General features: G+C 43.0%; 2 protein-coding genes across 2 annotated transcripts in view; one reads left to right on the plus strand and one right to left on the minus strand.

Moving 5' to 3' along the window:
* plbd1a (phospholipase B domain containing 1a) overlaps positions 1-22,671 on the plus strand; it is a 522,382-nt gene that overhangs the window by 238,450 nt on the left and 261,261 nt on the right. The window lies entirely within an intron of this gene.
* gucy2ca (guanylate cyclase 2Ca) overlaps positions 554-22,671 on the minus strand; it is a 39,543-nt gene continuing 17,425 nt past the window's right edge. Inside the window, exons 8-27 of the mRNA XM_087243528.1 lie at positions 20,443-20,584; positions 18,494-18,576; positions 18,163-18,271; positions 16,429-16,510; positions 16,185-16,287; positions 15,948-16,010; positions 15,149-15,220; positions 14,337-14,441; positions 12,079-12,165; positions 9,191-9,323; positions 8,226-8,363; positions 6,157-6,245; positions 5,881-5,972; positions 5,638-5,796; positions 3,949-4,141; positions 3,649-3,823; positions 3,237-3,335; positions 3,065-3,159; positions 1,166-1,242; positions 554-1,049 (exon numbers count right to left, since the gene is read on the minus strand). Of these exons, the coding sequence (XP_087099654.1) occupies positions 863-1,049; positions 1,166-1,242; positions 3,065-3,159; positions 3,237-3,335; positions 3,649-3,823; positions 3,949-4,141; positions 5,638-5,796; positions 5,881-5,972; positions 6,157-6,245; positions 8,226-8,363; positions 9,191-9,323; positions 12,079-12,165; positions 14,337-14,441; positions 15,149-15,220; positions 15,948-16,010; positions 16,185-16,287; positions 16,429-16,510; positions 18,163-18,271; positions 18,494-18,576; positions 20,443-20,584 (2,283 nt within the window). The 3' untranslated portion in view covers positions 554-862. The remainder of the gene's footprint in view (positions 1,050-1,165; positions 1,243-3,064; positions 3,160-3,236; positions 3,336-3,648; positions 3,824-3,948; positions 4,142-5,637; positions 5,797-5,880; positions 5,973-6,156; positions 6,246-8,225; positions 8,364-9,190; positions 9,324-12,078; positions 12,166-14,336; positions 14,442-15,148; positions 15,221-15,947; positions 16,011-16,184; positions 16,288-16,428; positions 16,511-18,162; positions 18,272-18,493; positions 18,577-20,442; positions 20,585-22,671) is intronic.

A 22,671-nucleotide genomic window follows, 5' to 3' on the forward strand; every position in this document is an offset into this window, starting at 1 on the left:
AATGCAGTTCGGCAACGCCTGACGTCACCCATTCAAAGTGAATAGGAAGCGTTGACGCTGACGCCTCGTGTGAATGGGGCGTTACTCTCTGGAAGTTCACCTTAGCCTCAGCAGCGGAGTAGTTTTGAGATCGACCTGAGCTTAATCTCCCCTCGCCCTGTGAAAGGGAGCCGCTCAGGGCTCTCTCTTGGGACAGCATGCCAAACAAGCTCTGTATAAATCATGAGCTAATTGTGAATTCTTGAAATAAGCAGCGCAAAACACTCTCGAGCATTAGAAAACCATTCAGAAAAGGCGCGCCTCGTAACAAAAAAGTGAGTTCAGTGTGATCACGGCCTCATACTGATTATAAAGCATCTACACATCGACACACACTCATGTCATGTTCACATTCACTCCAGACTACAGACTGTATGACCGCACACACGAATGCATCCACGCATCAGCAACGCTTTCTCCGAATGGATCTATTTTGGGACACTGTCATCGTCTTTTTTGTATCGTGTTGATGAAGATCTGCTTGTCAATAGTAGGTCGCTCTTTGAATCAAAGCTTCTGTCATTTGTATGATCACTTTATTAGTGTATAAATAAGCAGGTTTGATTAATAAAGGTGTAAATACAGCAGCTGCTCTCGTCTGTTCAGATGAAGTCATACTGTACTGCACTCCTGTACATCATTCAGCTCAATAAACAGATGCAGAGACGATACACACGATCACACACACACACATCAGAGCAGATACAGAGGAGGGGGAATACTGATACAGATACATACAGGCCGTGTGTGTGTGTCTGTGTGTGTTCTACAGGTATTTGGTGGTGGTGGTGTGTGTGTGTGTGTGTGTGTGTGTGTGTGTGTTTTACAGAAATGTGGTAGGGTCCGTCAGGTGCAGGTACTCTGGCTGTCCGTCACCGCTGTGTGTGTGTATGTGTGTGTGTGTTCTGCGCTGGCGTGTGGAGAGTGTTTTCCGCCGCTCGTTCCCTCGTTTGTTCAGTGTGGAGACGATCCGCTCGGCCAGATCCTGCTGCAGACGCTGGAAGTTCTCTCTGACGATCCAAACACACACACACACACACACGCACACACAGATATTCAACTCTGAGTCATAAAAACAGTGTGTGTGAGTGTTTTACTGGTGTGTGTCTGTTAATGGTAATCTTACACTGTTGGTGGTGTCGGCAGGCTGTATTTCTGCCCCGTGACTCCAGTCAACCAGTAAGTCATTTCCTTCCCTTTACCCTGAACCCAACACACACACACACACACACATTGGTTAACAATCTGTGCCGTTACGCTGAACACTCTTTCAGCAGGCTCTGATTGGCTGATTGACTGAAATAAAGAGTTGTGATTGGTTGGGATCTGAAGAAATAGTCTGTAATTGGCTCACGATGCAGTTGATGGGACATTGTTCTGTGGTTGCTAGGCAGTTGCTAGGGCATTGCTATGCGGTTGCTGGGCAGTTGATTGGAAGTGAGAATAACAATCAGTGATTGGTTGTAAGTAAGCTGAAATAAAAGCCTGTGATTTGCTGGAAGTTAAAATAAGAGCCTATGATTGGTTGGAAGCTAAAATGAGAGTCTGTGGTTGGCTGGAAGCTGTAATAAGAGACTGTGATTAGTTGGAAGCTAAAATGAGAGTCTGTGGTTGGCTGGACGCTGTAATAAGAGACTGTGATTGGTTGGAAGCTAAAATGCGAGTCTGAAGTTGGCTGCACACTGTGTGGTTGGTTTTTGCTCATTTCTTGTGATTGGTCCCTAAACCCTGAAACACATATCATGGGTTAACAATCTCAGCCAGGCTTAAATTGTCTGAGGGAACTTAAATTGTTGTGATAGGTTGGAATATGAAGAAATAGTCTGTAATTGGCTCAAGATGCAGTTGCTAGGGCAGTGCTTTGTGGTTGATAAGCATTTGCTAGGGTATTGCTATATGGTTGCTGGGCAGTTGCTAGGGTATTGCTATATGGTTGCTGGGCAGTTGCTAAGGTATTGCTATATGGTTGTTGGACAGTTGCTATCAAAATTGCTGTGCAGTTGCTGGACAGTTGCTAAAGCATTGCTTTGTGGTTGCTGGGCAGTTGCTAGGGTATTACTATGTGGTTGCTAGACAGTTGCTAGGGCATTGATATGTGGTTGCTGGGCAGTTTCTAGGGCATTGCTATGTGGTTGCTGGGCAGTTGCTAGGACATTGCTATGTGGTTGCTGGGCAGTTGCTAAGGCATTGCTATGTGGTTGCTGGGCAGTTGATAGGGCATTGCTTTAAAGTTGCTGGCCAGTTACTAACACTCTGAAATCTTCTGAAGTCTGTAATTGTCTGAAAGCTGAAACACAAGGCTGTGATTGGTTGAATGTTGGAATTAGAGCCTGTGATTGGTTGGAAGCAGAAACGTGAGCATGTGATTTGCTGGAGGCTGAAATAAGAGCTGTTGATTTTTTGGAAATTGAGTGTGTGATTTGTTAAAAACTTAAACAAGAGTCTGTGATTGGCTGGAAGCTGTAATAAGAGCCTGTGATTTGCTGGTAGCTGTAGTAAGTGCATCTGTGATTGGCTGGAAGCTGAAATATGAGCCTGTGGTTGGTTGGAAGTTGAAATAAGTGCATCTGTGATTGGCTGGAATCTGTAATATGAGACTGCGATTGGTTGAAAAGCTGTAATAAGAACCCGTGATCGGCTGGAAGCTGAAAAAGGAGCCTGTGATTGGCTGGAAGCTAAAATACAAAATATTAATTGGCTGGAATCTGAAATAAGTGTACCTGTAATTGGCTGTAATCTGAAATAGCCTGTGATTGGCTGGAAGCTGAAATAAGAACATTTGGTTGGTTGGAAATTGAAATAAGTGCCAGTGATGGTCTGAAAGCTGAAGCAAGAGCCTGTGATTGGGTGGAATGTGAAATAAAAGCAGCTGTGATTGGTTGGAAGTTGAAGGTAGAGGCTAAGATTGGCTGAAAGCTGAAATAAGAGCCTGTGATTGGTTGAAAGGTAAGATGAGAGCCTGTGATTGGTTGGAAGCTAAAATGAGTGCATGTGATTGGTTGAAATCTAGCCTCTCTCCTCTTACCTTGAGGAAAGTTTCTCCTCTGCGCTCACACTCGAACTCGCAGTCTGTTCTCTGCAGGATCTTGATGGTGGACTCGCTCACGTGAATCCTCAGAGCTGCAAACACATTAGTGCTTCAGTGAAGAGTGTGTGTTCAGTATTTCTGCAAATGTAAACGTGTGTGTGTATCTTACGCAGGCCTGTAGACTCCATTCGTGACGCCGTGTTGACCGTATCTCCAAACAGACAGTACCGCGGCATCTTATTACCCACTACTCCAGCGGCACACGGACCTGATGCAGAAACAACAACGCTGATTCTGTTTATATCAATACACAGCTTGATGTTTGAATCTTGTTCTGTAGCTCTAGGCTCGTGACGTTTCATGTCAACAATATGTGTTTAGTACACAATTTGCTGGTTTCTACATGTGTTGCTAGGAAATGTGATTGGCACATTTATTTTTGGTGTGAACTATTTCATTAATATACTCAATAAATAACTAAACCTCTATGTGTATAGTGAGGTTGTTTGAATGATTGCTGGTTCTAATGAGTTTTGACCAGATTTTCAAAGCTCAAAGGCATTGTTCAGGTGGTTCTGTACCTGAATGGATCCCAATTCGGATCCACAGTGGGATTCCCGGCAGGTGTCTGAGCTGAAACGTCCCCATGAACTCCAAGATGTCCAGAGCCATCAGACAGATGTCCACTGCATGTCTGTTCCCGTTACACCTCGGCAGACCGGACGCCACCATATACGCATCACCAATGGTCTCCACCTGAACACAAGGTTTGTCCCACACTCAGCTTTTATTAAGTAAACATCTTGCATACAGCACCTTTATGATAAAAATCAAATGTTTAAAATGTTGTAATTATCCATGTTTGGTCTTCATATGTGCACCTTGTAGACGTCGTGGTGGTCGAGGATGCTGTCGAAGTTCTTGTAGATGTCGTTGAGCATGTCCACCACCTCCATGGGTGTGCTGTGGTGGCAGATGGTGGTGAAGCCCACGATATCACTGAAGTAGATGGTGACCTCGTCGTACAACTCTGGCTCCACCCGACCCGTCTCCTTCAGAGAGCGCACCACCGGCCTGAGGGGGTAACACACGCAACACAAACACTGTCACAGTGGGGACACTTCTGCTGGATCAGTGGATTACAGGATTAAATTTACACCAAACGTATCACAAAAATAATAAGCGTAAATTAAAAAATAAAATAATGGGTAAAGTTATGATGTGTTAAGATAAGTTTATGATAAGTTTTCCAAATCAATTGGTTTCCAAATATTTTTTCTGCATTTTTTTGTTACAGTCTTTTCCCCTGTGCTCTTGTTTACACATTCTGCACTTGCATTTCCAAAACATGCCATTTGAGTTTCATTTAAATAATCCCCTCCCTAAAATACTGATAGCCCCGCCTCCAAAGGCCTGATAGCCCCATCCAAAATGACTAATAGCCCGCCCTAAAGGACTGATAGCCCCGCCCTAAATGACTTATAGTCCTGCCGTAAATGACTAGTAGCCCTGCCCCAAAGACATGATAGCCCCACACTAAAAGGACAAATACTTGTTCCACCTTAAATAATTGATAACTCCACCCTAAACGACCGATAGCTCCACCCTAAAGAACTGACAACTCCACCCTTTAATGACTGATAGCTCCGCCCCAAATGACTGTTAGCCTCACCCTAAATCACTGATTGTTCCAGTTTAAATGACTGATAGCTCCACCCTAAATGACTGATAACTCCATCCTAAATGACTGATAGCTCCACCCTAAATGACTGATAGCTCCACCCTAAATGACTGATAGCTCCACCCTATATGACTGATAGCTCCGCCCTAAATGACTGATAGCTCCACCCTAAATGACTGATAGCTCCACCCTATATGACTGATAGCTCCCCCCTATATGACTGATAGCTCCTCCCTAAATGACTCATAGCCCAGCCCTAAATGACTGATAACTCCACCCTATATGACTGATAGCTCCACCCTAATAGACTGATAGCCCCACCCTAAATGACTGATAGCTTCACCCTAAATGGCTGATAGCTCCGCCCTAAATGACTGATAGCCCTGCCCTTATTGATTGTTATTCGACCCTAAATGGCCGTTAGCTCTGCCCTAAATGACTGGTAGCCCCACCCAATATGACTGATAGTTCCGCCCTAAATTACTAATAGCTCCACCCTAAATTACTGATAGCTCCGCCCCAAACTGACTGATAACTCCGCCCATAATGAATGATGGCCCTGCCCTAAATGACTGATAGCTTGCCCCCAAAATAACTGATAGCTCTGCTCTAAATAAATGATAGCCCCAACCCCAAAGTACTAATAGCTCCGCCTCAAAATGACTGATAGCTCTGCCCTAAATAAATGATAGCTCCGCCCCAAAATTAAGCTGGCATAAAAAATTGCAACAAAAATATGATTAATTTTATATGATATTATTATTAAAATATTGTTATAAATATAATGTATAACAAGCCCTAATATAAAGTTAAGAAGAGTAAATGTTGATGTCATGCCATTTCCAGGGTGTTTTAAGTGGGAAGGTTATATATTGTGTGTGAGTCAGACCCCGGCAGCAGCATGAAGTTGAGCTGGTCGGCTCGGTCTCGCTCCGCCTTGTACAGAGCGGTTCTCTCCTCCACCAGGTGCTCCAGGTTTCTGGAGTACATCTGCAGTCGGCGGATAAGGTTATCCATGTAGCTGGCATTAGCCTGGTTGTGGAGGTTACTGCAGAAACACACACAGCACTTCAGCACATCACACACACAGACTGACTCAGTCAAACATGAGTTGTCATTCAAACATACACACCTAAAGATCTTCCCCAGAGCTCCTTCAATCCTCTTGAAGTCTGGCCGCTTCTCTGGATCCTCCTCCCAGCAGCTCTTGATCAGCACAAACAGCTGCATTTGAACAAACACTGGGTTAATTGTTTCCAAATACACTGAAATTAAATAACTGTTGGGTTTGTCCTTATTAGACCCAGACTTATTTAAATGTCCATATATGGACATACCAGTTTCTCATTCACAGTAACACAACTGATGGTTTTTGTGTAGTTATATAGACAGTCTCTGCTATTATTACCTCTGCTTCGGTCTCTCCAACACCCTCAAAACTCAGATCAGGCCTGAAGACGTTCGGCCCCCGTGGATACTGAACAAGGTAGAGTTTCTCTAGACATAAAAACACAAATACACACAGAACATATGAGGAAGAAAGCTGATTTATAGTACCTATAACACACTATATAGTTGAGCAAAGTTCAATTCCCAGTCGGTGCATCAAGTTCAAGCAACTCCAGTCATTTTGCATCTGTTAAAAGTGTAAATGATCAGACTCAGCATGTAAAAAAGCTACTTATATGCAGAGCTGGGTAGAAGTGGATTATATGTTATTGGTTTTTTGTGATCAAATGAAAAAATAAACTGTTGAGGCTCTTATTGTTGATAAAGAATGAATATATTTGAGGATATCTGTCAAAATAGTACAAAATTATATTGCTTTGATATATGCAACATCAAATTTAGGTACAAAAGTAATCTAAATGTAATCCAAAAGTAGTCTGATTACATTACTATAAATGTCTAGCATGTGTTACCATACCGCAGATATACATCTAAAATAAATGAATAAAACATCTAAAAGGTTTAGTGGAAAAGTACTCCGATTACATTAGCACAAAAGTAATCTAAATGTAATCCAAAAGTAGTCAAGTTAATTCATTTATTTTCTTTTCAGCTTAGTCCCTTTATTAATCCATGGTCACCACAACGGAATGAACTGCCAACTAATCCAGCACGTTTTTACACAGGGAATGCCCTTCCAGCCGCAACCCATCTCTGGGAAACATCCACACACACACACACTCATATACTACGGACAATTTAGCCTACCCAATTCACCTGTACCGCATGTCTTTGGACTGTGGGGGAAACCCACGCGCACGCAGGGAGAACATTCAAACTTAACACAGAAACGCCAACTGAGCCGAAGTTCGAACTAGCAACCCAGCGACCTTCTTGCTGTGAGGCGACAGCACTACCTACTGCGCCACTGCGTTGCCAAGTAGTCAGATTACATTACTATAAATGTCTACCTTATGTTACCATACCGTACATATAGGCATCAAATAAAGGTTAACACAAAAGTAATTAAATTAAATCCAAAAGTATTTCAACCACATTACTATAAATGTTACCATATGTTACCATACCGTACATTTTAGGCATCAATTAAAGGGTTAGCACAAAAGTAATCTAAATGTTATCCAAAAGTACTCAGATAACATTAGCACAAAATTAATCTGAATGTAATCCAAAAGTAGTTTGATGACATTGCTATTAATGTCTATCATGCGTTACCATACCATACATAACGGGCATGAAACAAAGGGTTACCACAAAGTAATCTAAATGTAATCCAAAATTACTTGGATTACATTACTATAAATGTCTACCATGCATTACCATACCATACGTATAGGGCAGGGATCACCAAACTTGTTCCTGGAGGTCCGGTGTCCTGCAGATTTGAGCTCCAATCCTAATCAAACACACCTAAACAAGCTAATCAAGGTCTTACTAGGTATACTTGAAACACCCAGGTAGGTGTGTTGAGGCAAATTTGAGCTAAACCCTGCAGGGCACTGGACCTCCAGTCCAGAAAAACAGATTGGTGACCCCTGATCTAGGGCTTCAAATAAGGTTTGGTGTAAAAGTAATCAAAATATAATCCAAAAGTACTCCAATTACATTAAAAGTCTACCATAAAAAAATCATACCGTAAATATGGGGCATCAGAACAGGGTTAAAACAAAAGTAATCTAAATGTAATCCAAAAATACCAATATTACATTACTATAAATGTATACCATATGTTACCGCACCGCACATATGGGACATCCAATAAGCACAAAAGTAATCTAAAAGTAATATAAAATTACTCAGATTACATTTGCATAAATCTAAAAGATTATATTACTGACTACACACTTTGCCCTGTAATGTGTAATCAGTAACGGTACTCCTCCAGCTGTGTGTGTGTGTGTGTCTGTGTCTGTGTGTGTCTGTGTGTGTCTGTGTGTGTGTGTGTGTGTGTGTGTGTGTGTGTGTGTGTGTGTGTGTGTGTGTGTGTGTGTGTATATATGTGTGTACCTGCCATGTCGGAGCAGCAGCTGGTGTGAAACGGACTCTTCCTCAGGATGATCTCTTGTGAGATGATGGCGAAACTGTAGACGTCGCCCTTCTGGGAAATACCTTCGACACGCATGTGCTCCGGTGCCGTCCACAGGTCTGCACACACACACATCAGGTGTTCATCTGACTGACACTGTAAACATTTTACCAATGCACCGCTTTTCATTTCACAAGACATTAGTTGATTGATCGTATGACATGGTGGCTCAGTGGTTAGCACTGTCACCTCACAGCAAGAAGGTCGCTGGTTCAAGCTTCGGCTGGGTCAGTTATCATTTCTGTGTGGAGTTTGCATGTTCTCCCCGTATTGGCGTGGGTTTCCTCTGGGTGCTCTGGTTTCCCCCACAGTCCAAACACATGCGCCATAGGGGAATTGATGAACTAAATTGGCCGTAGTGTATGAGTGTGTTTGTAAATGAGTGTGTATGGGTGTTTCCCAGTACTAGATTGCAGCTGGAAGGGCATCCGCTGTGCAAAACATATGCTGGAATTGTTGGTGGTTCATTCCACCATCTTGCACTGTCCAAACGGGAGTACATTTTCAGAATAATGTTTTCGTTAAGGGCGCAATACCTGTATGTACTGTTTTCATTAAAATGTCCAAAAACAGTGTTATATATTTGATTGTATGTGTGTTATTATAGTTTATAAACAGTTCCACCTCTTTATCAAAGAGCTGCAGGATTATCACATTTACTTCAGTCTGATATTTTGCTGCCAATACTGGGATTTGTTTTGCGAGACCAAGTGTATAAGTGTATAGTGTGTGATTTGGGACAATGTTTTTTAGTAAACACAGTAACCCACATGAACTAATGGAACCTTGTATCATCCTGATGTATCTTGTAATACTAATAATGTGCTTTATTTCTTTAGCTGCAGTGTTTCTCGAGAGCTGAAGAACAGGAAGTGGCATCACTGACCTTTGCCCGGCGACAGGATGGTGTTGCAGCCAAAGTCGGTGATCTTCACCACCATACGGTTGTCCACCACACAGTTGGTGGATTTGAGGCGGCCGTGAACACCCACGTTACTGGAGTGCAGGTACGACATGCCCTGAACACACACACACACACACACACACACACACACTAGTGATACTTTTCAAAGCTTGGAAACAATTTCGAAGCATCATCAAAACAGCACATGCTAGTGACACCTGCTGGGCAAAACTGTGTAAATGCAACAAAAACTACATTAGTATGAATATTTCATTTATTCATTCATGTTCATCTGCTTTTCCTGGGCCCGGTCGTGGGGGCAGCAGAACCCCAGACTTCCCTCTCCCAAGACACCTCCTCCAGCTCCTCTGGGGGGATCCCAAGGCGTTCCCAGGCCAGCCGAGAGACATGTTTCCTCCAGCGTGTCCTGAGTCTTCTCCGAGGCCTCCTCCCGGTGGGACATGCCTGGAACGCCTCCCTAGGTAGGCTTCCCGGAGGCATCCAAAACAGATGCCTGAGCCACCTCAGCTGACTTCTCTCGATGTGGACTTCCCTCTACTCCAAGCTCCTCCTGGGTGACAGAGCTCCTCACCTTTCTATAATGGTGCGTCCGAGATCTTGTCCTTTCAGTCATGACCCAAAGCTCATGACCATAGGTGAGAGCAGTGCTTAATTTGTGAGTTGCAAGGTCCTGGAACAGATCGGGGTAACTGCTGCACTGATCCACCTGTCAATCACACTTCATCCTTCCCTCACTCGTAAACAAAAACCCAAGATACTTGAACTTCTCCACCTGGGGTAAGGACTTTCCACCAACCTCTAGATGGCAAACCACCTTTTTCCGGAGGAGTACGAAAAATATATGAAAAATACAAAGACGTTTTCAAACATACATATCTGCAATAATATGTGTTCTTTTATAGATTTTTAAGGCTTATTTAGTGCTATTAATGACTATTTTAACTATTATTTTCTTTCATTTTACAAATGTCTCAATAAAACATCTGTAAACTGGTAAAACTGATCTGAGATCAGGAGATAACTATGAAACCTGTTCAATGTTTTTCCACTAGGGGGCGATCTGAGTAAAGTGGAGTTTACAGCAAGTGTGCCGCAAGCCTGTGTTTGAGTGAAGGTCTCGGCCGTTAGATCGCCCCCTGGGGGCTGGCTGCAGTACAAGTCATAAAGCCTGCCTCCTCCGTGTTAATAAAGGAGACTTGAGTCCAAAAAAAAAAAAAAATTATTACACTTGCAATAAAATGTCCCGAAAGATGGTTCTGGTGGATTAAGGCACTGGTTATTGTGCTGAAATAGGTGCAGATCTTCATTTTTGTAAACAGTTTGTTTTTAGCAGTAATTTAATGCTGGGCGTGTCATCGTGATTGACAGCTGTGATTGACAGTTTCTCAAAGCAGCGCGTCTGAGCTTCGGCAGGAGACTGAAGTGTTATTATTCGATTTCTGTGTTATTTTACCAAAATGAGTTTAGCAGTAAACTACAGTTTCTGACATACATGATCCTGGTGGAACACTGTTTATTCGCTAAGGTCAGGGCTTTTTTCGGGCTTTATTAGTTTGCTGATACACGCCTAGCCACCCAGATAGCAAAATACACTCGGACCAGTTCCGGCTAGATTCTCGCCTGCCGGAGACTTACCCCTCAGAGCTTAGTCTGACTACCTCTGCTGGACCTACTCCGGATGCCTGGACTCACTGCCCGATTCCAGCCCGAGTCAATCGAGCCAGATGCGGCGGCCGAGCGAGCCGGCGCTGCCGCATGCGAGCCGGAATCAGCCCGCGACGCCGTGAGTAGGTTATGCGCTGCGACCCGAAGCTGGCACGATTGAATATATAAAACCCTCATATTTGTTAACGTTATTACATCCATTTGTGTTGATATGACAGCAAACGCATGCTGAGAAGTTCGGGGGGCGTGGTTGATTTTACATAAAGCGTTTGGTTGGAAGCTTGACTCCGGTCATTTTCGCGGCTCCTTCTCTGGCTCCATCAGACAGTCCTTCTGCGCATGTCAAGGCTCCAATTTCAGCAGTCTTTTACGACAGTTTGTGCCCGTCAAGCAGGCGTTTTGCCGTCAAGGCGTTCAATGGGAAAAGGGGCTGTCGCATCGTCCATATTTTTTACAGTCATTGGTTTACAGTATCACACAGGTCGCCCCCTAGTGGACAAACATTGCATTTTTGTAACATTTCAAAACAGTTATGATGACACAAACCCCCATTTACTGAAATCATGTGACCTAGACAATTTTATATGTGCTCAGACCAGGGCTTAATTTGTGCTGGAACAAGATGTCCCAGATCTGGAACCTCCTCCTCACATGCACCCCTGCCCTGCCTTGCTCTTTACTTTCTTCTACGACCCCCCCCCCTCCCCTAATCTTTACTTGCATCTACAACACCTCTCCATCCTCTGGTCCATTACCCTTATCTATTCCGGGACCTCAAGATTTACAAATTAAGCACTGGCTCTGACCACTGACTCGAAACAAAAGATTCGTAACGGTTTCAAAGCTTTGTGTATATTGCTTCGAAATCAACCATCATTAACACACTAAACTAAAGAGTGTTTAATCACAAACACAGCGTTTTTAGCTCAGCAATAATAGCGGAACAGTTGCCAAGCAACAATAAAAAGTGTGTGTTTGTTGAGTGTTTTACAACAGCTTATCAGCCAATCAGAATCAAGGCCTGGAGCGATGTGCTGTATATAATGGTCTCAGATTTGCACTGGTGTTTGTGAGGACGCTTGTGTTTGCATTCAGCAACGCATCTGTGATCGTCATAAAGACATCAGCCAGTAGATGAGTGTGCTTTATAGACACAGCAGTAAAGATCAAACACACACACTCACCTTTGCGATGTCATACATGACGGAGATCCTGAACTCTAGATCCATAAAACTGGCATCAGGATAAGAGATCTTATCATCCAGCACGTACTGAAACACACACACACACACACACACACATTATGTTTTTGTGAATTGTAGGGACTTGCCGTAGGCTTCTGTTGCTTTTTTACTGACCAAATGATATGTTCTATCCTCGAACCAAACCTGTTAGGAAGTCTCTCACAGTTTTACACTCAAATAAACATCATTTCACATTTTTTATATTTCTGTCCCTCATGGTCTACACTGACCTCACACACACACACACACTGTCAGAACTTTCTGATTTTTTTAGAGTTTTCTATCCTAATGGGGATGTTTAGTGCTCATGGTGTAGCATAAACACACTCATAAGACCATAATGTAAACAGACACATGTATTACGCCCCATTCACACGGGGCGTCAGCGTCAACGCTTCCCATTCCCTTTGAATGGGTTACGTCAGGCGTTGCCAAACTGTATTGTGGATCCGTCTGTGCCGCTTCAGAGGCGTTGCTCGCTGCAGGAGTTGGGACTAGCTCAACTTTTCAAGTGCCAATGGAAGCGTCAGCCAATCAGATCACTGTATGCAAATACACCATCTAGACAGTGGCCTATTGCTGACTGAATTTCATTGGCTGACGCTGCTATGACAATCGCTTCAGCCCCAACTTTAGACACGCCTTCAGTTAAGCGTTGACGCTGAAGCCCTGTGTGAATGGGGCGTTATACAGCATATACACCCTAATACACACACATGTTGGTAATTGTGGTTTACAAGGACTCTCCATACTCCACACCTAAACCCAACCCTCACAGGACAACTGGGGCCAATATTTAATGTCAGAAATTAAGTATGTTTTATTAGGCATTTTGGGGAATTACAAGGACATGACGTGTCCTCATAAACCACACCAGTGTTGTAAGACTGACGTCATGTCTTTATACACATTTGTCTCAACTTAAACCACCAAAACAAATGCACACACGCACAAACACACACACACTGTCAGAACTCTCTGATTGTTTTCTATCCTAATGGGGACGTTTAGTGCTCACAGTGTATCATAAACACACTCATAAGACCATAATGCACACAGACACATGTATTACACGGCATATACACCCTAATACACACACACATGTTAGTAATTGTGGTTTAGAAGGACTCTACATACTCCACACCTAAACCCAACCCTCACAGGACACCTGGGGCCAATTTTTATTGTCACAAATGCCATTAAGTATGTTCTATTAGGCATTTTGGGGAATTACAAGGACATGACGTGTCCTCATAAACCATATCAGTGTTGTAAGACTGACGTCATGTCTTTATACACATTTGTCTCCACTTAAACCACCAAAACAAATGCACACACACACACACACACACATGCACTGTCAGAACTCTCTGATTGTTTTCTATCCTAATGGGGATGTTTAGTGCTCACGGTGTATCATAAACACACTCATAAGACCATAATGCACACAGACACATGTATAACACGGCATATACACCCTAATACACACACACATGTTTGTAATTGTGGTTTACAAGGACTCTCCATACTCCACACCCAAACCCAACCCTCACAGGACACCTGGGGCCAATTTTTAATGTCAGAAATTAAGTATGTTTTATTAGGCATTTTGGGGAATTACAAGGACATGACGTGTCCTCATAAACCACACCAGTGTTGTAAGACTGACGTCATGTCTTTATACACGTTTGTCTCAACTTAAACCACCAAAACAAATGCACACACACACACACACACACACACACATACACTGTCAGAACTCTCTGATTGTTTTCTATCCTAATGGGGATGTTTAGTGCTCACGGTGTATTATAAACACACTTATAAGATCATAATGCACACAGACACATGTATAACACGGCATATACACCCTAATACACACACACACACACACACATGTTGGCAAATGTGGTTTACAAGGACTCTCCATACTCCACACCTAAACCCAACCCTCACAAGACACCTGGGGCCAATTTTTCAGGAAGTCAGAAAGGCCATTAAGTATGTTTTTTAGGCATTTTGGGGAATTATAAGGACAAGATGTGTCCTCATAAACCATATCAGTGTTGTAAGACTGACGTCATGTCTTTGAATGCATTTGTTTCCTTTTAAACCACCAAAACAACTGCACACACGCATACACTCACACTTTTTCACATTGATGCACACACACGCTGAAATACAGAGATGAGTTTTACCCTCAGCGATCCTCTCTCGCAGAACTCGAACACCCCGAATACACCGCAGTCGAACCTCACTGTCCCGTAAAACTTGGTCAGATTATAATAATCGATCCGCAGCAGCTGAGAAACACACACACACACACACACACACACACACACACACACACACATTTAGACTCAAAACAACAGCAAAACGAACTGTTTCTTTTTGTTATTAAACACTGTGAAATAAATGAAAAATAAATAAATCACATGTGCATCAGTATTGACAGCCTTTGGCATGAAGCTCTAAACTGAGCTCAGGTTCATTCTGTTTCCACTGATCATTCTTGAGATGTTTCAGCAGCTTCATTGGAGTTCATCTGTGCTCAATTCAGTTGATTGGACATGATTTATAAAGTCATACTCCTGTCTATATAAGGGCCCAGGGTTGACAGTGCATGACAATGCACAAACCAAGCATGAAGACAAAGGAATTGTCTGTAGATCTCCTGAGATAGGATTGTCTGGAGGCACAAGGCTGGGGAAGGTTACAGAAACATTTCTGCTGCTCTGAGAGTTCCAATAAGCACAGCGGCCTCCATCATCCGCAAGTGGAAGATGTTTAACCACCAGGACGCTTCCTAGAGCTGGCCGGCCATCTAAGCTGAGTGATCGGGGGAGAAGGGCCTTAGTCAGGGAGGTGATCAATAACCCGATGGTCACTCTGTCACTAGAGTTACTACACAGCGACAACAATTAAAAATCACATCAACACACACCAGAAGGCTCTGAGTGCATTTCTCCTCCAGAGTGAGGGGTGTAAAGTGTGTAAATGAGTGTTTTACCGCGTTGAGCTCGATGCGCTGATCATCAGTGAAGTTTCCATCAGTGTTTCTCAATTCCTTCAGGATTACTGGCTGCAGAAACACACACACACATATATGTGCACACAGACACACACAAACAAACACACACACACATGTACAGAGACACATGCAAAATCATATACACAGACACATGCATGTACACATACACACAGACAGGTAGACAAACACATGTACAAAGACATGCACACACACACACACACACACACACACACACACACACACACACACACACATATGTACACAGACATGCACACACACACACACACACACACACACATTTTAAATACTACACACAGTTTTCATGAGCACAATATGTGAGCCAGGAGTTAATCAGTGAGTGTTTTCCATGAACAGCAGCTGCGGCTATACTCCGGTTGCCAGATCTCAGACATGCAGACCAGGGCATTTTCAACATCACTGATCACAACAGCATTATAAGCTCATATATGATGATCTGCTGAGCATTTAAGTGCTTTTACAATAACTAAAACAGCTCTATTTGCTGACAAAACTACATAAATCAAAAGAGTCTCCAGAAAACAGCCACATTTTATTGGGAAAATGTTCAAAATGAGGTTAAAAATGTGTGTTAATGCTTGTGGTTGCCAGATATTAAGAGTTAAACTCCCCCAATCAGACTGAAAAAAGGATGCATTTTCTACCGGTTTCTGTAGAGTTGACACTGAACTCAGACTAAAAAACAATAGCTGATAACACACACACACACACACACACACACACACAAGACGACACACACCTTTTTATCATATCGGCCTTTGCGTATCAGGGAGCTGTTGTCGCCTTTCTTATCTTCATCGATCTGCAACACACACACACACACACATATAACATGATACACATGCAAAACATAGACACACACATGAATACATGCACACACATGCATACAAACACATACACAAAAATGTTCAAACTCACACACAGATATGCAAATGTACTCACACACATGTGTGCATTTAAGTTGAGGTGTGTTTACCGTCAGACTGATGTAGTTTCTCTCTTTATCGTCCAGTGGTGTGATGAGAGACGAGCTGATGTGAGACCATTTCTTCTGATCGAAACGAACGCGCCGGTTCTGCCTGAACACACACACACATACACTTCATGAACACTTCAGTGGACGCAATATGGATGTGAGTATTATTACCTTAGTGTGTGTGTGTGTGTGTGTGTGTGTGTGTGTGTGTGTGTGTGTGTGTGTGTGTGTGTGTGTGTTGTACCTGTAGAGGATGAAGGCGATGACAGTGGCCAAGACAACACTAAGACCCAGAACAATCATCATGATCTCCTGAATCTCCATCCCTGAAACACACACAGACACGCACAAACCCACGTCACAAGTGTTCTCTGCACACATACGAGGTTAATAGCAACACACTACACACTCTTCATTAACTAATGTCTCGTTTAGAGTGTTTTATACCTGACTTATGTATTTATTAAATGATTTACCAGGGCTTTTACTTCACTATACTCAGGAGCGTTCCTCTTTCATAAGCATGAGATTTTCAATGATAAGTTTGTACGATGCATCAGCAAGTCTTTAGAGGTTTGACTTTGGAAAAGAGCACTGTGCTGAGCTTTTTATGCAGCTAAGTGTATCGGAGGCCAGCTAGTGTGTGCTGTGCAGGTAAACCTCACTCCTCTGACCTCTAAAGGTGCTCTAGCGACAGACGCTAGAGGTCATGGTCTTTAGCCTCCTTGTTAAAGCAACCGACTCCCTTGCGGAAGGTAGCCGGTTTGATCCCAGCTCGGAGCGGGTTGGGCGGTGTAGGACCGGTGGGGTTACATAGGCTACCACTGAATTAGCTGAAGCACAATTAAAACCAAAACCACTCAATCTAAACGCACTGATCTGAGCCCAGAGGAGTGCCTCAAGTAAGCAACAGATTGGCAGATTATTTTGCTTGTTATAACTCAGTACATTTTGGCATATTATTTCTTAAAACAAGACTACTGTGTTTTTTGTTTGTCTAGAAAATGCTTCTTGATTTAAGAATTTTTAGATATTTGGAAACACAGGGTGATTATGAAAACGTACCCCTGTATACATTTCTGGAGAGCGCCAAATACGTCCCCTGTTTTTTTTTTCTTTGCAGTTTTTGTGAATCCATCAGAGGTCGCTGTGTACGCTTTTTGAGATCTGATATTTCTCTCATGAGTGCCATTCAAGCCTGCTGTTCTCAAGTAAATCCACCAGAGGCCGCTGTTGACTGACTGACACACCCTTCTCCTTCCATAAACCCAACCAATAGTGTTTTCAAGAGCACAGATTGACCCGCACACCCATTTCCCTAAACTCAACCACAGTATTTTCAAAAGCAATCCAGAAAAAGACAAAAATTTTATTTATTTTTTTTACCACGTTTTCAGATTTTTTACCACAATTTCGCCCTGTTATTTACTTGTTTATTTTATTTTTTGCCTTTTGTTTTTGTTTTACCCACTTTCTGGAACCATTCCTTGCCAGACTTGAACCCAGTCATCGTGGTCAACTCCTCTCTGCGTATCAAGTCTGCAGATGTACATGGCGAGCTACTGGACGAACCGATAACAGCAGGAAGCCGTCCATACAGAGGTGAGCAGTCAGCTGGTAAGTGCGAAAAGGAACGGCGTCATACCACCCCGTAGCGCTCGCTTTAAAGACGAAATGCAGCCATACGTACTTCTGGCTACATAATTCGTGATCTCCAGAAATGTATACAGGGGTACATTTTCAGAATGAGCCTATGCTGATATTTAGACTGGAAACAAGACAAAACTCGAAGTAAAGCATTTTTTGTAGCGTGTGACTTCTACTTTTTGTGTCGTCATTGAATTTGAATAAGTTTTTTTAATCTCACTTTTTTTACATTATTTTGATTTATAAGTCAGAGTTTTGACTGTTGTAATTTTTACTCTCATCTTGAACTTTAATTATCCATTTCCGCATTGTTTTATTAGTGAATGTTTACCGGTGTGTTTGTCGCGGGGCAGCTGCGATCGGTCCCAGGGCAGATCCGGACTGCTGTCTTTGACCTTCGTCCTGTTTTGAGACGTGTCGAAAGAAAACAGCGTCCGGTACTGCAGACACACAACAGAGTAACACTAAACACACTGCAGAAAACACACACACAGTTTACTTCTCTAGTACAATACATCTCTGGGTTAAACCCCCACCAAGTATATATTATGGAGTCATTGCATTGAATTTACAGTAATAATGCAAACACCTTTTCTGTATTTTAATAATAACAATAAACAATATTTGAAGAATGAATAGAGGAATTAAAACCCAGATCTCACCTTGTATGAGCCGGTTGTGTAAACCACAGACAGATTGAGATCTCGATCTCCACTGCTGTCTAGTTTATAATATCCACCAATACCTGAACACGCGCACACACACACACACACAGGTTTGTTTCATGTAATGTCCTTACTCCCAGGTTAATGATAGTGTCTATGGACTAACCCTAACCTTAACCTTAATCCAACCCTCACTGAAACATCTGCACATCATCAGATACTCATGAACAACATCTTCTGGACCATTTATAAGCATTTTTAATATGTGAAGACCAGTGAAATGTCAACACTAGTGGGTCACTAGTTGGTGGATGGATGGTTGATTGTTGGTTGGTTAGGTGGATGGATGGATGGATGGATGGATGGATGGATGGATGAATGGTTGGTTGGTTAGGTGGATATATGGATGGTATATTGGGTGGATGGATGAATAGTTGATTGGGTCGGTGGATGGATATATGTTGATTGGGTGGATAGATGGATGGATGGATGGATGGATGGATGGATGAATGAATGAATGGTTGGTTAGGTGGATGGATGGACGGTTGGTTGGTTGGTGGATGGATAAATGGTTGATTGGGTGGATGAATGGATGAATGGATGGATGAATGGTTGGTTGGTTAGGTGGATGGATGGTTGGTTGATTGGGTGGATGGGTGGATGGTTGGTTGGTTAGGTGGATGAATGGATGCATGGATGGTTGATTGGGTGGATGGGTGATTGGTCGATTGGATGGGTGGATGGATGGTTGATTGGGTGGATGAATGAAGGGATTGGTGGATGGATGGATGGATGGATGGATGGTTGATTGGGTGGATGGGTGATTGGTCGATTGGATGGGTGGATGGATGGTTGATTGGGTGGATGAATGAAGGGATTGGTGGATGGATGGATGGATGGATGGATGGATGGTTGGTTAGGTGGATGGATGGATGGATGGATAATTGGTTAGGTAGATGGATGGATGGATGGATGGTTAGGTGGATGGATAGATGGATGGATGGTTGGTTAGGTGGATGGATGGATGGATGGATGGATGGATGGTTGGTTGGTTGGTTAGGTGGATATATGGATGGTAGATTGGGTGGATGGATGAATAGTTGATTGGGTGGGTGGATGGATGGATGTTGACTGGGTGGATAGATGGGTGAATGGATGGATGGATGGATGAATGAATCGTTGGTTGGTTAGGTGGATGGATGGACGGTTGGTTGGTGGATGGATAAATGGTTGATTGGGTGGATGAATAGATGGTTGATTGGGTGGATGAATGGATGGATGGATGGATGAATGGTTGGTTGGTTGGTTAGGTGGATGGATGGTTGGTTGATTGGGTGAATGGATGGATGGTTGGTTGGTTAGGTGGATGAATGGATGCATGGATGGTTGATTGGGTGGATGGGTGATTGGTCGATTGGATGGGTGGATGGATGGTTGATTGGATGAATGAATGGAGGGATTGGTGGATGGATAGATGGATGGATGGTTGGTTAGGTGGATGGATGGATGGATGGATAATTGGTTAGGTGGATGGTTGATAGGTGGATAGATGGATGGATGGATGGATGGATAGTTGATTGATTGGGTGGATGGATAGATGTTAATTGGGTGAACGATTGGATGGATGGATGATTGGGTGGATGGATAGATGGATGGTTGGGTGGATGGATAGAAGGATGGTTGGGTGGATGGATGCCGCCCTACTTCAAAACACTGGTGTATATTATGATAAATACCGTAAAACTTAGAAAATATGATTATGATAAAAATTTCCTAAATAGGGTGTGATCTCCCTTTATCTCCCTAACTACAACCACACTCCCGTAATCTGGATGAAACTTAGAAAACCATGAATGAAATAGAGTAAACCTGAGCTGAAATGTATAACACATGTATAAAATGGATGAGAGAGACTGATGTGACGCTGTTTTTAAGGATGATCTTACCATAGAAGCTCATGTTTCTGAAGGGCGGATCAATGTTGTCGCTGAGCCCCTGCTGCTGCTTTATCCTCTGCAGGTTGTTCCTCATTGCATTTCCAAACAGAACCACGGCATCGTGATAACCCACCACATAATCATTCAGAGCCTGACAACACACATTTCTTCATTTTAAATAGCAGTTCACTTAAATATTGGCCAAATGAAGTTTAACAGAGCAAGGAATGTTCTGAAAAAATCTTTCTGTTAAACAGAAATTGGGGGGAAAATATACACAGGGGCTAATAATTCAGACTTCAACTGGATATTTTCCCTTTGTATATTGATTTGTTTTGGGTGGGTGGATGGATGGGTATGCAGATGGATGGATATTAGGTATGTGGATGGATGGATGGATGGATGGATAATGGTAGGTATGTGAATTGATGGATGGATGATTGGGTGGATGGATGGATGAAAGGGTGCATGGATAGATGGGTTTATAATTAGGTATAGGGATAGATGGATGGGTGGATGGATGGCAGGATAGATGGATGTGAATGCAACTGAACGGAAGGTAGGTATGTTAATGGATGGATGAATGGGTAGATATATGATGAATTTTTTGATAAATAGATGAATGGATAGGTATGTGGATGATGGATGGATGGATGGATGGATGAATGGATGGATGGATGGATAGATAGGTATGTGGATGGATGGATGGATGGATGGATGGATGGATGGATGGATGATAGGTATGTGGATAGAAGGATAGGTATGTGGATGTATGGATGGATGGATGGATGGATGGATGATAGGTATGTGGATGGATGGATGGATGGATGGATGGATGATGGGTATGTGGATGGATGGATGATAGGTATGTGGATGGATGGATGGATGGATGGATGGTAGGTATGTGGATGGATGGATGGATGGATGGATGATAGGTATGTGGATGGATGGATTGATGGATGGATGGATGATAGGTATGTGGATGGATGGATGGATGGATGGATGATAGGTATGTGGATGGATGGCTGGATGGATGATGGATGGATGATAGGTATGTGGATATATAGATGGATGGATGGATGATAGGTATGTGGATGGATGGCTGGATGGATGGCTGGATGGATGATGGATGGATGATAGGTATGTGGATATATAGATGGATGGATGGATGATAGGTATGTGGATGGATGGATGGATGGATGGATGGATGATAGGTATGTGGATGGATGGATGGATGGATGATAGGTATGTGGATGGATGGCTGGATGGATGATGGATGGATGATAGGTATGTGGATATATAGATAGATGGATGGATGGATGATAGGTATGTGGATGGATGGCTGGATGGATGATGGATGGATGATAGGTATGTGGATATATAGATGGATGGATGGATGGATGGATGGATGGATGATAGGTATGTGGATGGATGGATGGATGATAGGTATGTGGATGGATGGATGGATTGATGGATGGATGGATGATAGGTATGTGGATGGAGGGATGGATGGATGGATGATAGGTATTTGGATGGATGGATGGATGGATGGATGGATGGATGATAGGTATGTGGATGGATGATAGGTATGTGGATGGATGATAGGTATGTGGATGGATGATAGGTATGTGGATATATGGATGGATGATAGGTATGTGGATGGATGATAGGTATGTGGATGGATGATAGGTATGTGGATGGATGATAGGTATGTGGATATATGGATGGATGGATGGATGGATGGATGGATGGATGATAGGTATGTGGATGGATGATAGGTATGTGGATGGATGGATGGATGGATGGATGGATAGGTATGTGGATGGATGGATGGATGGATAGGTATGTGGATGGATGGATGGATGGATAGGTATGTGGATGGATGGATGGATGGATGGATGGATAGGTATGTGGATGGATGGATGGATGGATGGATGGATGGATAGGTATGTGGATGGATGGATGGATGGATGGATGGATGGATGGATGGATAGGTATGTGGATGGATGGATGGATGGATAGGTATGTGGATGGATGGATGGATGGATGGATGGATGGATAGGTATGTGGATGGATGGATGGATGGATGGATAGGTATGTGGATGGATGGATGGATGGATAGGTATGTGGATGGATGGATGGATGGATGGATAGGTATGTGGATGGATGGATGGATGGATGGATAGGTATGTGGATGGATGGATGGATGGATGGATGGATAGGTATGTTTTGGAGCTG

The sequence above is a fragment of the Danio rerio genome, chromosome 3 (assembly GCF_052040795.2).
Source record: "Danio rerio strain M-AB ecotype USA chromosome 3, GRCz13ab, whole genome shotgun sequence".
In the NCBI taxonomy this organism is placed as follows: Eukaryota; Metazoa; Chordata; class Actinopteri; order Cypriniformes; family Danionidae; genus Danio; species Danio rerio.